The sequence below is a fragment of the Cervus elaphus genome, chromosome 5 (assembly GCF_910594005.1).
Source record: "Cervus elaphus chromosome 5, mCerEla1.1, whole genome shotgun sequence".
Classification (NCBI taxonomy): Eukaryota; Metazoa; Chordata; class Mammalia; order Artiodactyla; family Cervidae; genus Cervus; species Cervus elaphus.
Genome location: NC_057819.1, coordinates 106053872 through 106068942, shown reverse-complemented (window position 1 = coordinate 106068942; position 15071 = coordinate 106053872). Strand labels below are relative to the sequence as shown.

The 15071-nt window shown below is 44.4% G+C and overlaps 1 protein-coding gene across 2 annotated transcripts in view; it reads right to left on the bottom strand.

The window, feature by feature from the left end:
• Window positions 1–457: 457 nt before the first annotated feature.
• Window positions 458–15071, bottom strand: part of AKAP10 (A-kinase anchoring protein 10) — a 43040-nt gene continuing 28426 nt past the window's right edge. For both annotated transcript variants that reach the window (XM_043903977.1, XM_043903976.1), the window contains 5 exons: window positions 14264–14373; window positions 12000–12082; window positions 9023–9075; window positions 8297–8392; window positions 458–6204 (listed from right to left, as the gene is read on the bottom strand). In XM_043903977.1, the coding sequence (XP_043759912.1) occupies window positions 6199–6204; window positions 8297–8392; window positions 9023–9075; window positions 12000–12082; window positions 14264–14373 (348 nt within the window). In that variant the 3' untranslated portion in view covers window positions 458–6198. The remainder of the gene's footprint in view (window positions 6205–8296; window positions 8393–9022; window positions 9076–11999; window positions 12083–14263; window positions 14374–15071) is intronic.

Sequence of the window (15071 nt, the reverse complement as noted above, 5' to 3'; positions counted from 1 at the left end):
CAGGCCTTCCCTAGGAAGAGCTCACTGACATTGGGTCGGGCAGAAAGGCCCTGATCCACCCAAGTTGGATGCTGTATGAGGATGTGCTCGGTGGCGATAAGGGAGAGGACTCAGGTGGACTGGATATCAGAGAGGGTCTTGGAGGTGGCTGGAGGAGTGAGACTTCAAAGTGGAAGGACTTCCTCGGGGACAGTGGTGAGGAGGTCATCTGCAGAGCCTATAGAGGAAGAACATGAAGTTGAAGGCTGAGGGTTGCAAGGTCTCAGAGGCTAGGTCACCCAGGGCGTTCAATGCTAAATACAAAATCTGGACTTTCTTCAGCAGACCACAGGGAGTTCATGAATCATATCAGTGATCCTACATTGAAGGCAAATCTCAATTTTTATAAAGGAAAAAAAAATTTTTTAAATTAAGGTATCAGAGATTCAATCTTTCGGAATGTTGACGAGTCAGATGTCTAGTTATAACATCTAATTTATTTAGTTACATGTGCATATTTAAAATAACAGTATATACAAGAATACATTAGTACAAAATATTGCTTTTTCCCATCTCACATTTCAAGTAACAACTTTATTCCCACTCTCCATGTGCACCTTGGACACTGAAGTCTTCATCATGACAGAGCTGCGGTTTCTGGAGGCACTCCTCCTAGGTTGTCTGAGATGCAGCATAAGACATGTGTCTGACATTGGTCTTGGGAAGCCTGACCCAATCCAGCATCAGGACAGTCCTCCCCAGCCCTCTCTTGTCATGTTGCGCAGGCTTATCAACCTTAGAATAAAACCACTTGCTTATTGCTTCTGAACTTGCTCTTAGAAGCTGGTTTACAAAACCCACCACTATTGACAGCGAGGGAAACCCGCCACAATCATTCACAGCCTTCCCACACCCTTCCTTTAACCCATTCCCATGGGAGGGCCTGATTTGAGGTTGTTTGGGACTGAAATGTGAGGGAAAACCAGAGGTAGAGCAGTCGTAGGAGACGACAGTCTGATTGTGGGGGTGACTGGAAAGCAGTTCTTGGGGACATAAAGTGTCAAAGAGTCCCAGGTGGGATCAGCATCCCAGGTGCCCTCGGCTTGGACAGCCGTCTAATGCTGATAAGGGATTTATGTGCTTGAGTGAGTAACGGGTCTCAAGTTACACTTCTGAGTAATGTGGGCACTTCCGATCAGAGGGCATGAAAACATTCATTTCCCAATTTACAGGAAAGCCTCTGAGATTCTCAGCAGCAGCAATTGGGAATTCGCTAAAATGCAAAATCTCAGCACCCTCCCCCCTCAGCGCACCGCCCCCCCCCATTCATTAACCCAGAAATTCTGAGGTGGGTCGGGGGAGGGGAAGCAATCTGATTGAACATGTTCTCCAGGGGCCCCTGATGCGTGTGAAGTATAAGATCACAGCTTTCAGGTAATGGGCGGCATGTCTTGAATGGCTGCCTGGACTTGAGTTGCAGCTCTGAAGGGGCCGCTTTGCTCCAAAGCCTCAGTCTCCCTGTTTATAACAAGAAAAAGGCGCGTGCTTAGAGGAGCATTGCACGGATCCCACGGCACAGCACCCGGCACGGGGAGTTCCCAGTGCTGGTCAGTATGAAACCATCTCTAGAGGGGACCTCACAAGGGGCTGACCACCTCGGCCTCAGCCCAACAGTGAGTGAGACTTGCCAAGATTGGGGTTTTCATATTACATGCTTGTAGTAACTTTACACTAGGGTCCTCATTTCTAGTTTATAAGGTTCACGTCTCCCAGAGTTCTGCAGAGAGCCCCATGAGGCTGAGGCTGCTCCTAGGTCCACCCTAACAGGGCCTAGCCTGGGGGCGCCCCAGGGGCCAAGGTGCCTGACCCCTTGCTGTTAGCCAGGTGCTCAACACTTGAGAAACAATGGCGATGAGGGAACAGAGTTGCACACAGCCAGCCCTCTGGGGGCTGGTAATGGGGTTCAAAGAGTGGGGGGGTGAGGTCATGAACCCTGATGACCTCTGCCAGGGCTCTGGCTCTAAAACCCGTCCTGGCTCTAAAACCCCAGCACCCGCTTCAGATGTGCCTCTCACTTGTCCCCTTGTTGGAGTGGAAGCTCCAGTGGCCCAGAGGGTTTCACCCTACTCTGTGTCCCTACACTGTCAACACTTTGTAGGCATTAAAGTACTTCTGCATGGGTGACCGGCAGCTCTGTTGTTAAAAAAACAAAGGGCTCTTTGCTAAGATGAAGGGTCCATGGGCCCAGGGCGGAGCTACACCTGATCTAGAGGCCCAGCTCCCGCTGGCCCACAAGGTGCCGGCATGTGGGTTCTCATTGGGATGGAGGGAGAGGTCAGCTCAGGTCATTTTGGAGTGACCCACTTTGGAGTGAGCTGGAAAGCCACTTATCATGGACCCAGGTGTCAGGAAATGCTACCACAACCTTCACTAGCTCCTTGGCAAATGCCAGTTCCCTCTGGCTGAACACAAGCCACTCTTTCCTGGCACCTGCCTGCCCACCGCTGAGGCCCAGTTGCTCTGCCTGGGCTCACGAGCAACCCCCAGGGGGCAGCTGAGGAGAGCCCCGATGCTGCCCTGTCGTGCCCAGGGTGGTTCGCCAGCCAGAGCAGGCTGGGTGGAGGGAGCGGATGAGGAGACACCTGGTGGTGTGAACCTGAAGGCAGAAGAGGTCCAACCCTGAATGACAGGCATCAAGCGGGCTTCCCTCCAAGCACAGGGACATCCTCTAGGCCTTTGCTCTCAAGGGTCCCTCAACGCCCTGCCAGCCATTTCCTTGCCACCAGCCCCCCCCAATTCCGTGCAGGACACAGCTCCCTACTCTGAGCCTAAGCAGAGGCCTCCTTAGCAGATGGCCCCATAGGGCAGCTATTCAGTCAGGCTCCTAAGCTGTGACCCTGAACATGCTGCTGGAATTTACCCCCATGTCCAGCTCCAGCCAAAGGCCAGACTCTGTGCCCAGTACCAAGTGGTCAGCACTCACAAATTCTGATAATCACTGCCCTCCCTCATTTGAAGGTTTTATTAGCTACTCACTAAATGGGCATTATTTTATGCCCTCTATTTCTGGGTTTTATTGTCCGTTGGTGCTAAAGAGGAAACGGAGTTTATCTTTCAGAAGGATGTTTGGGAAGTGTTCAAAGACCCTGGTCTAGGTGACCATCCCACAACAGGCAAAGCAAGCCATGCCCTTTTCCAAGCCAGAGTAGCTTCTCCCTGGAAAAATGAGGGAGTGTCTTTCAGTTCTGTGAGTTTAGGATTACACTTTAAGAGAATACACAAAATGACCAAGAAAGGTTTGCTAAAGAAAAATTCCCCAGAATTTAGTGGTATTTTGCAAACATGCTGAGCACACACAATTGTTAGTGATTAGAGCTATCTGGTAGTATTTTAGTCAAGGTCCTTTTGGTTGTGCGTAAGAAAAACTCACTTCCGATTGATTTTTTTAAAAGTCAAAATGCATTCTAAGGATACCTGAGGGATTGATGCAGTCCATGGCAAGGATGCAGGAAACCTTCACTGGCCTGCTGGCTACAAGGCAGCTGCTCTCTCTCCCATGTGCTCTCATGTCTCTATTTTCTGCTTGTCCACATGGCGCCGGCTCAGGGTTCCTGACTTGTAAGTGCCCTGTGTGCACTATCACCCCAGACAGAGACTGGGACTTCTTCCCATTGTAAAATTTTTAGGATAAAGCATTTTCCTGGGCCTCTTTGGATCAGAAGATCAACCCTGGTCCAATCAACTGGTGTGTGGGGGAGGGGAGGGGAGCAGTCATTGTATATAAACATGGCCCCACAACAATGTCCTGAAAGAGGTGCCCAGTGTATCAGCAGGTTGCTTTAGCTGTCGGTACTTAAATACAACAACAAAAACAAAGATGTCTATACTTTTCTGTTTCAAGTGACTCCCCCCGCCCCCACCCGCCAAATTCTTACTGAACTAGCCACAGCTTCAGAAATGTAATTACTTAGACTTTGTAATGTTCTACTGAATAATGACCCAAGTAGAAGAGGTTAAAACAGCTGCTCCCTGTTTTACTGCTCTCACTGGGCTTGGCTGATGCTTTTTATTTTCATCACATCTTACAGGAGTGATGAAGACGCATCCGATCACAAAAGGTACCCTTTCATAACGTCTTTTTTCTTTTTAGCAATGTGCATGGGTGTCAGCACGACATTAAAGCTGGATGTTCAGGGAAGCCTGTTTCGTGGGCACACTGCACACAGCCTGGCTCTCAAGGCCAGACGATCCCTCCCATTCTGAGGAGTGCAGGAGCCGTGAGAGACAGGAGTTTCAGGCTGCACTTTCTGTGTCCTACAGCAGGCAGGGCAGGAAGAGCCAGTCAGTCTCCAGCCTGCTATCCTTCTCTTTATAAGGACCTCACAGCTACTGACCTCCCTACCGAGAAAGCACACAGCACACACAGGTATAGCACTGGACAGCATCTTAATGCAAAGCACGCATGTCAACAGCCTAGAGCCTGACAGACACTGTTATTCCAAAACATGCAGAGGCGGCAAGTCACCCAAAACCACAGTTTATTCTATGAACTTCATATTGCTTTTCTGTTATTTAAAGACTGAAGCAAAGTGACATGGATGGAAGTATTCTGTTAAAAGAACAAAGTGAGTCAATCACAGCACAGGCAACTAGTAACACTTGGGTCTATGCCACACGCTCCAAACACAGGGCTGAGTCCAGGAGTGGCTCTGTTCTGGGTTCTTATAAAGCAAATGGAAATACTGGGAAGAATCAACACATTTCAATAGAGGAGCCATAAATGCCCTGAAAGCAGAAAGTTGACACAGTTTTAAATATAATTCATATATATATATTTTAAAATCAAACACAATTAAATAGAATATGGTTTAAGTACATGAACACTTGGCTTTAGAAGAATAACAGAGGTGGTACACAGTACCAAAACCCACACACAGCCTTTCTGCTTCGTCTGTTGATGAAATGGCGTGCCTCTTGCACAGTCAGGTATTGCAGTAGAAGGAACTCTATTCATTCAAGACTTTCTCAAGGACAGAGATGATTAATAATTATATATTTATATGTGTATATATATATATTTTTTTTTTTTTTTGCAAAGTCTGAGCAAAAGCAGTAACACCTAAGAGAACGTTCTTTCCCCAACAGTCTGGGCAGCGAGGCCATGCTGGCAGCACCCACCATGGAGTGTGCTTACCGCCAGGGTGGCTCTGCCGAGGGCAGTGTGGCCCAGACCTGAGGCCGACGGAGTGGAAGTGCAGCGAGGGGCCTCTCATGACCATGGACGAAGGAGAAAGGCCATGAGCTGCACACTGCCGGCACAGCAAAGATGGGCAGCGGGGGTCAGAGACGAGGGCCTTTCTCCCCCACCTTTGCCCGCCCACACCCCTGCCCACCACCTGCTTTAAAGAAGTGTACAACTGGGAACAAACATTTGTTCAAGGAACCACAGGGGAAAACTGGAGTGACGGTTGTTGCAAATTCCTTTCCTTGTGTGCTATGAGGGGAAGGACATCTCTGGAGCATAGAAGTTGGAGGAGCAGGGCCTGATGCTCACAGTGCAGAGGGTGGCCCCTCCGGCAGGGGACCTGGTTTACGGGTACTGCATCCCGGGAGCAATTAAAATGTGAAAATGGCAAGTTGCCACCAAAGGGAAGGACAATGTCACCATGACTTGACCCGTGACCTCTCAGCTTCCTTCCAGATGAACGCCTCTGTGCAGGCCCTATTCCCAGGAAGGAAAGCCATCTGCCGGCACTGCGCTGCCTGGCTGGGGCCAGGCCGACTCACCTGTTTGTGTAGGAGATGGAGCAAAGCACCCCGGGCACCCACCTCATGATGTGGCAGGAGTGGGAGACCGCCAGGGCGGCGCATCAAACACCAGCTCCACGCCCACCCGCCTCCCATGGCGCCTGGCCCTGCAGATCCCCGTGGGCTAAATTCTTCTGTGGATGGGTTATTGCCATTGGAAAACGATTAATCTCTAGTAGTGTAAACAGCGCCCCTTGGTCTCTCTGACTGTCACTCTGCGATCATCTGGGTGGCAGGGCATCTACGAGCCGCTCTCCATGGTGCAAGTCTGGGACTGTCCGCCCTTCTTTCCTGGGAACGACAGTGAGAAGAAATACAGTGCTGTTTTCACTGGCTGTGGTGAGGAATTCAACCCAAGGAAAAAAGTCTTCTTATTTTCCAAAAGCAGATTTCCTTGATCTCAGGTCTGAGTCATATCTGAAAAAAGGAAGGAAAAGACAAAGGTAAGGTACATTTCTACAACCAGGGACACACTACCATCACAAGGGGACGCAGTGCTGAGTGCCTCCTGCATACCAGGTACTGTGTACCACCTCAGGACCCTACTACAATCACCTCCATTTACAGCAGAGCCAATGAAAGGCTGAAGATGCCGAGTGGCCCACCCAAAGGTAACATGACGAGGACTGACAACTAGACTTGCTTTTTTATCTTTCCATCTAGGTGATAGATATTAGAATGAAATATCTACTTTTTTGACAAATAATTCTGTTTCTAGGAACTAACTCCACAGCACACTCATAAGAAGGGACAAAGACTTTCATACACTGTTCATTAAAGCATTGTTTTGTGACAGGGAACAACCCCAGACAACCAAATAACCATCTGTTGGGGATTAACGAGATGGAGACATAACCATAACATGGAATTCTCCAGAGCTTCTAGCCAGAAAACAGAGACTTGTGATCTTCTGGCTACCTGAGACCAAGCTTCTGAAGCTGAGTCCACCTTCTCACTGCACTGACAAGGAAACAAACATCACAGAAGACACGGTCCTTACTATCTGTGAGATGGGACATACGCACACAAAATAAGTCATTAATGCCCTAAGTTTAAATGCCCAAGTGCTTTCTACAGACAAATGCCCAGCAGTCAATTCAAAGCAGAGAGATATCCATGTGGGTTAAGAAGAAGCTGTGACCTCATCTGTGGGGGCAGGACGTTCACATTCACACAGTCATGGACTGAGAATTACAGGGGATCTTAGGAGATTTTCTTGTCCAACTTCTCTGATCTGCTGATAAGGAAATGAAGGGACCAGAAAGAAGCAACTCGCATAAGGTCACACATACTGACCGGGAATGGACAGTGCTAGGTCTGCTGGATCAGGGCTTTGACCACACCAAGGGCTCTGACCACACCTGCAGGACCGTCATCTCGGCCAACCAAAGAGAAGGCCAAGTAAGGTTAGAAGCAAAGTATTCCTGCATATCTTAGACATGAAAAGCACACATGATAATAAAATCTGAACACACAACAATGAAAAGCCTTAAGCTGAAAATCTGCTTTCCAAAATGGTTTCTAAAGAACAATTTCATACTGTGGAACATTTGATCATCAACATGGTAACGGGGATCACAGAAACAACCATCCTGCACTTCTTTCTACACCTTTATCTTGCTCTTTGTTATTTTGGGTTTGGCTAAGCCGGTAAGGATAAATATAGGTACAAATTATCACCCTTACACAGAAAAGAGGACAGTCTGCAAAAGTGAGCAGAGCTTTGGTCTGAATTAGCTCAGTGAAAAGTTCAAAATTACACCAAGCTCTGACAACGACAGTTCTTAGAGTAAAAAGCTGGCAAGGAACGGGTGATGCTGGACCCACATCTCAATTCCTGCCTCCAAACTATGGAGGGTCACAGGGGACGTCACGTGAACACAGGTAGCTTGGGTTCCTAACTCCTGCTAACGTGAACAACACAGAGCAGTTTAACGCCATCATCAGGAGTCTGAGCAGAAGTTCTCCTGTCACGGGAAGTCCTCCTGAATCAACCCAGGTTACAGAATACAAAGCTAGAAGAACACTGGGAGTCTCTTCTTGAAGAAAACACCAGGGGGCTAAGCGGCTCTCTCCAACTTGCTGGGTTATCATCTAATATCAACGTTTAATGCTACAAATCTGCCTGTAAGAACGCCTTCAGCAGTACCCGACAGGCATGGCCATCCCCCAGGAATGGTGAGGTACTATTTCCAGGGCCCCTGCGGATACCAACAAGTCGAGAATGCTCGAGCCCCTGACACAGTGTGGGGCGTGGTATTTCCATATAACTCACACACCTCATCCTGAGTACCTGAAATCACCTCTCGCTTACTTATAATTACCTAATATAATGTAAATGCCATGTAAATAGTTGCCGGGCACGGCAAATCAAGTTCTGCTTTTCGGAAATTTTTTTTAAAGAAATGTATTTTTGATTCATGGTTGGCTGGAGCAGAAGTTCCCTTACGTCCTGCACATTTGTATCGAGATCTAATTCTCTTTTGTTTCATGCAGGCTGGGTCCTTACCTTTGTGGACTTCTCTAATGGCTGATCACACTGGGCCTGCTGCATCACATCACTGACTATCATTTTAGCAATCTTCCAAGCTAGCTCCTCCTGGGCCTAAAAAAGTAATTAAGTTGTTGATAACAGTTATTTGCTAGAAAAACCAACAAACATTATTAGTGCTCTCAAAACAACTGTGTATACATATCATTTCTATGTATTTGGAAAGAAGCACATTCCTATGCATCAAAGGACCCAGGCCGCCCTCTGGTTTTGGTATGTTTACATATGATTCACTGGTCCCCAGAGTCAGCTACAGGCCAGCCAACAGCATGACTAGTTTCATGTTAGATGGTCAAAATCAAACATTTTTCTTCTTCCACTCTCGTCTTTCAATGTACCTAACTATTCAAAAAAACAAACCTCTATTTCTGAAAGTATACCTGACAGTGAGGAAGGAAATGTTTGTTTTGCTGTGGCACTGATCACTGATGTCTGCTGACTGATGGGAACCTGACTGCTTGACTGTTTTCTGTGGTCAGAGACTCTGGACTGAGGACCACTGCCTCCAGGCAATTGTGAGATCTTGGAAGGGCCACGCCTTCCTGTCACCTCTGAGACAAGGAAGCAATAAGGTGCCATGCTGCTTAAGCATCAGGAACTAAGGAGAGAGAAAGCCTGAAACCTTACTTAGAATAAGTGCCGCCGATAAGACAGAAATCTTTTTACACTACAAGTAGAATTTACCTCATCAGTATTTCCTTGCACCCATTTCTTCATAGCTTGAGAGAACATGGATCCTAGTAAACAAAGCCAAAGTTGAATGTAGACCTCATGCATAATTTTACATTAAAAAAGATTATTAAAAGCCATTTCCCAGTTTTTAAAATACAAACTTTAAAAATTAAAAAAAAAATCATGTATCTATTTTTGGCTGTGCTGGGCCTTCATTGCTGCATGGGCTTTCCTCTAGTTGGAGTGAGTGGGGGGCTACTCGCTAGTTGCAGCGCTTGGGCTTCTCACTGTGGCGGTTTCTCTTGTTGCAGAGCGCGGGCTCTAGGGTATGCATGCTTCAGTAGTTATGGCACATGGGCTCAACAGTTGTGGCTCCTGGGCTCTAGAGCACAGACTAAGCAGTTATGGCCCCTGGGCTCCAGAGCACAGGCTCAGCAGTTATGGCTCCCAGGGTCTAGAGCAGCACAGGCTTAGCAGTTGTGGCACATGAGCTCAGTTGCTCTGCAGCATATGGGGTATTCCTGAACTAGGGATCAAACCCACGTCTCCTACATTGGCAGGCAGATTCTTCACCACTGAGCTACCAGAGAAGTCCCAGAAGATATTTAAAAAAAAAAAAATTTATATGTATATATATATACATATATATATTTTGTACAACCTCACTCCCAAATTAAGGCCATTAACAAAAACTGATTATATTGTTTCCATAAGAGAATATTTAACTTGCAAATATGGCTTGAAAAAACTTTGAAAAGCTGTTTTAGAGCTTGAGGTTTTTCTTCTGTTCTCCTCACTTGATGAAAGAAACTATCAACCAGTGTTAAAATGTGCAGTAAACATTCAAAGATCAAATAAAACCAGGACCAGGATCTGGCCTTGAGGGCAGAATCTAGCAATACATCAAGAAGTATAATCCACTGACAGGTGGATGGACATAAATCTTTCAGACCAGCTCCTCTACAAAAGGGTTCCCAGTGCAGATGTTGTTGCTACACGTTGGATCTCTGGTCTGCGAATTTGCTGGGTAAGATCACTGTTTTAAACAGCCATGCTCTGTCCAGGCTGTAACAACTTCCCAGGAGACACACAGCCTCTCCACACATCTGTACTTAAAACACTGAGGCACTACAGAGGAAGGAGGCTAGCCTCTATTTCCGTGAGTTAAACACACAGCTTATCCTTTCATGAATACAAACAGGCTCACATCTAACTCAGCCTTAAACCAAGTGTCTGGTAGCCTGTTTCTCAGGCAAGATCCTGATTAGTTCAATGACTGGGGTAGTCTACAGTAAACTGTAGTATTCATGAAAAATACAAAACCTGGATCCTTTCCCCTTAATAATCTGTATTACTAGCCAGAAGTCGAAATACTAATCTTGTTAAACTTTATGGTCAGGCAGAGTCAACATCACATGGCCACAACACGACATGTTCTGCCTAAAGTCTCAAACGGCTGTTGAACCCACTGAATTTCTTGGTGCTCAGCTCTTTCTCCAGGCTATTGACAGCCTCTACTTGCGAAGGCTTCCCTCTCTTCTTCTAGCAGCGCCTCCCCCGCTCCAGAGGAGCTTCTTCAGGATCCCGTTGTTCCCTCAGCACTTTCTCTGGGGCATCTCATCCCCTCCTTGGCTTCAACTTCCTTCAAAATGCAAATAACTCAAAAATTTGTTCTTAGGTGTCACACCAATACTTAATTTAAAAGTTGTCCTAAGACATTTCAAACTTAACCTGCTCCAAGTAGAGCTCTTCTCTCATATACCTTTTTTGTAGCCTTCATCTCAGACAATAATTTAATCCTCTATTGAAAATCAACATCATAACATTTTATTTAGAGAACCCATGTTAAAACCTCATCTGCCTTCCTCATTTATTTTCCCCGTGAATCTGTAACCAAATTCCACGTTGGATGTAGTCTCCTGAATTTCCTAAGTGTTATAAATCTGACCTAATTCCTGCTACTACTACCTACCCCAAAATCCTCCTCTTCTTCTACCTACATTACTAGTGAATCCTACTCCCTGAGTAGCCTCTCTGACACCAGACTCTCCCCAACTGCACTTCATTCCCAGACTACAGCAGAAAGAAGCATCTCACTGCACTCTGCTTAGAAATCCCTGCTGCCCAGAAGACGTGACCACAGGTTTCCTAGAAACACACGAGGGTGTTCACAGGGCACACACAGCTCAATCTCCTGCCAGTGCACCGCCACTGCAGGGACCACCCGCCCAAAACATCCCTTACAATTCCTTCTTGTTACACTTTCTCCTAGATGGTGTGAAGGTGACTATTAAAATTAACCTTGCTTGACCTGAAAGTAAAGTTTCCATATTCTCAGAAGTTTCTGAGCTATAGCCGCCTTAAAATGTGGCCCTTCCTTATCTGCTCTATCATTAGAGCTTTAAAATCCAAAATAAAACTACAGGTTGGCAAATGACAAACACTCTCAGCAGCTGCCTCGGCAAGGAGAGGAAGGGAGAGGAAGTAGAGCTGAACAGCAAACTGCTGTCAGCATGGTGTTCTGAAGCCACTGTTTCATGCAGACGTGCCTTCTGTAATGGGAAAGCAAGTTCAGTAACTTCTGATTCAGAGATAGAAACTGTGTGGAGACCTGATTACACCAAGCCCTTGGACTCACTCCTGACTATAAACACAAGGATAAAGATATGACAGCTATTTTGTAAAATAAACAGTTTAAATCTTCAACAACCCTTCACTTACAGGCAATGACTAATGTGAGTAAAGGCATGATTAAAGAAGTGAAGTGAAGTCACTCAGTCGTGTCCGACTCTTTGTGACCGCATGGACTGTAGCCTACCAGGCTCCTCTCATGGGATTTTCCACCAGGAATACTGGACTGGGTTGCCATTTCCTTCTCCAGAGGATCTTTCCCACCCAGGGATCGAACCTGGGTCTCCCGCATTGTAGGCAGATGCTTTACTGTCTGAGCCATCAAAGGCGTGATACAATGTATAAAAACACCACAAACCTTTTGATTTCTTTACATCAGGTTCAGGCTCAGATTCTCGGATGAACTGACCCAAGTCACTAACTCTTCCAAACGTCATCTTCCTAAATAAGTATGAAAAGAACACAATGTCTAACAATCCACTTGAAATTAAGAAGAAAAATTAAATTTAAGCATCTTATCTAGATCTGGAAAACGAGAAATACAATTTATACCTATCCATTTTACTCAGAGTAGGGCTTATTTCAAAAAGAATTGTCCCTCACAGAAAGTAAACCTTCTCTAACCTATTAATACCAAAACCCAGTTAATACCAATAACCATCAATGCCAAATAGTAACATAAGACATTGTGAAATATTTAGCAACAGTTATGAGCTATAATTGACATTATTTATGGAATAGTAACAACACAGTTGAGATGAGGTAAATATGTGTAGACTAACACAGAAAAATCTCCAAACTCACTATGAATGAAAGCACAAGACAGAATGGAGTGTAATTTCAATCATATAAACATAAGCCAACAAAAATATACACCATAACATAACAGTGATTATCTTGAGAAGGAAGGGGAGAAAACAGGCATTGATTTGTAATCAAAGGGCACCGTAGCCTTATTTGTAAATTTCATTTTTGGAAGACGAGATCAATAAATTTGTATTAGTTAAACTTAGTTAAAAAAAGAAAATCTTCTGATGCCTACATATTATTTCATCTCAGGTAAAGCAGATCTTATTCTAGAAACAGCCTTCTTAATAAGTCAGTTAATATGTGGGTGCCAATACACCAACTGCTACAGATTTGTTGGCCTTTAGAAAAATTTCAGGAAGATGCTAGAACCGTTAAACTAAAACAAACACTAAAATCTATCTCTAAAGATAGAGGGGAAAAAAATCATTATTTCACTCACACTATACATATATTTATTTTACAAATTTAAATTTTATAAATTAACATGTATTTACTTTACATACAAGAAAACTATAGAAATAAAACATCTTGCAATTGACAGTCTTTCTTAAGGTCTGAAATAAATGAACCAATCATTACTTAAGAATAAATAGTATCTTTGGGAATTAACTCATTTAGCCTTATTGTCTACCATTTCCTGAAAGAAGAAATAAAGATTACTACAACACTGACACAGCTGAAGACTGAGTCGCCAAAATAACTTTCTATTTACTTCAAAGTATTTTCTGGACTCCTTGGTCTCCCAACTATCACTTTACTTTCTGGTAAAAGCAAATAAGCATGTTGAAATCCCCTTTCATGCTACTGCCAGGACTGGGGTGGGGTAATCATGCATGCCTTTACACAGGTTTCCGTGTTTTCAAGCCATCTTCAGGGAAGAGGAAGTGATAATATGATTTGATCTGTGGTAAAGATCGAGAAGTGCTGTATCACTGCCTTTCTGTTTCAGAATAAAATAAACAACCAAGTTAACTCCAAAATACAAAGGAATCATTCTATTCTGTTTCCCCAAATACAGCTGGTTCCCCATATCTAAAGGCTCCAGATCTACAGACTCAATCAACGACCGATTTATAAAGTATTCAGAGAAAAAAAAAATCTAGAAAGTTTCAAATAGCAAAACTTGAATTTGCTGTACACTGGCAACTATTTACATAGCATTTACATTGTATTTACAATTACTTACAAAGCACTGACATTCTGTTAGGTGTTATAAGTAATCAAGAGATGATTTATATGGGTTTAAAATACCAGGTCACTTCATACAAGGCACTCGAGCATCCTCAGATTCTGGTATCTGAAGGGGTCCTGCAATCCCCTGCAGTTACTGACAGCCAATGGTTCTAGTTATATAGTCCATGATAAATGCTATCAGCGTCTTTGTAGTTTAAAACAGAGACTTCAAAATAGCTAACATATGAATCAAATGAAACGTGGACAAGACAGGCTAGCACACATTATGTAAACATGACATGCATCAGTGTCATACACAGCGGTGGAAATGAGGATGGCAATGGAATCCACTGAGTGCTCACTGCTATCAGGCAACGTTTTCAATGCTTTTCATGTACTATCTCATTTAATCCCCTTCACCAACCCAACGAAGCAGGACTCATTCTCGTTTCACGGATGAAAAACTGGAGAGCATTAGGCAGCTTGCCATCAGCAGCTGAGCCAAGATTAAACCCAGGAAGTCACTCCTTAGCCTTCACCCTTAACCGCACTACATGTAAAAGGGAAGGGCATAGACGAGACAGTGGAGACAATTTTTACATTTTAAATTAAAATATTTTCTTTTAAAAAGATGCTTACCCTGCATATGTCCGTTGATACAAAGATTCTGGATCCAGACTTGCAGCGTCCACAATTATCGCTTCATCAAAATTTTTCAGAATCTTAACACTGGCTTTTTTCATACTGGACTACAACAGAAATTGTGAAATTAGTGTATATTATTCAGGAGTCAAGTCAGTCCTGGGTTTGGAACGATAGATCTATACAAAATCTTCAGTGTTTAAAACACACACGTTCCCCTCAACCCCGTCATGAATGAGATGCTTAAAAGCAATGATCCTGAGACTCAAACATAAGTGCAGGAGGGATGCACAATACCGATACATATGACACGTGCATCCGTATGCCACACGTGCTTTCCCTAAGAAATCGAGTTCCAACAACTGAGCTTATGTTCCCAACTGTGTAAAACTCCCTTCTTCCATGCACATGTATCTTGGCTGATAAATGTAAAGCCCGACTTTCACAGTATCAACATGAACGCTTTTGATTCTTAGTGTGGCCATGTGACAAAACAGAAGATGGAGGAAACTTGCTAAAACGAATAGTATTTTACCTCCCACTCCTCATGCCCACAAAGAAAGCAAGTCAGAACTGGTACCTCTATGAAATAGAGGCATGGGTTGACCCAGTGACTCCACTTCTAAAATTCAATCATAAATAGATTTATACAAAATGACTTATACACAAGATTATTTGTTGCAGCATTGTTTAAAGTAACAACAGATAGGAATACCTTTAACATCAATGACTAAAGCACAGGTTAAATTAAAAAAATATATATAAAAAAGTAATGGACCAGACACTTAGAGAACACTCTACAGCA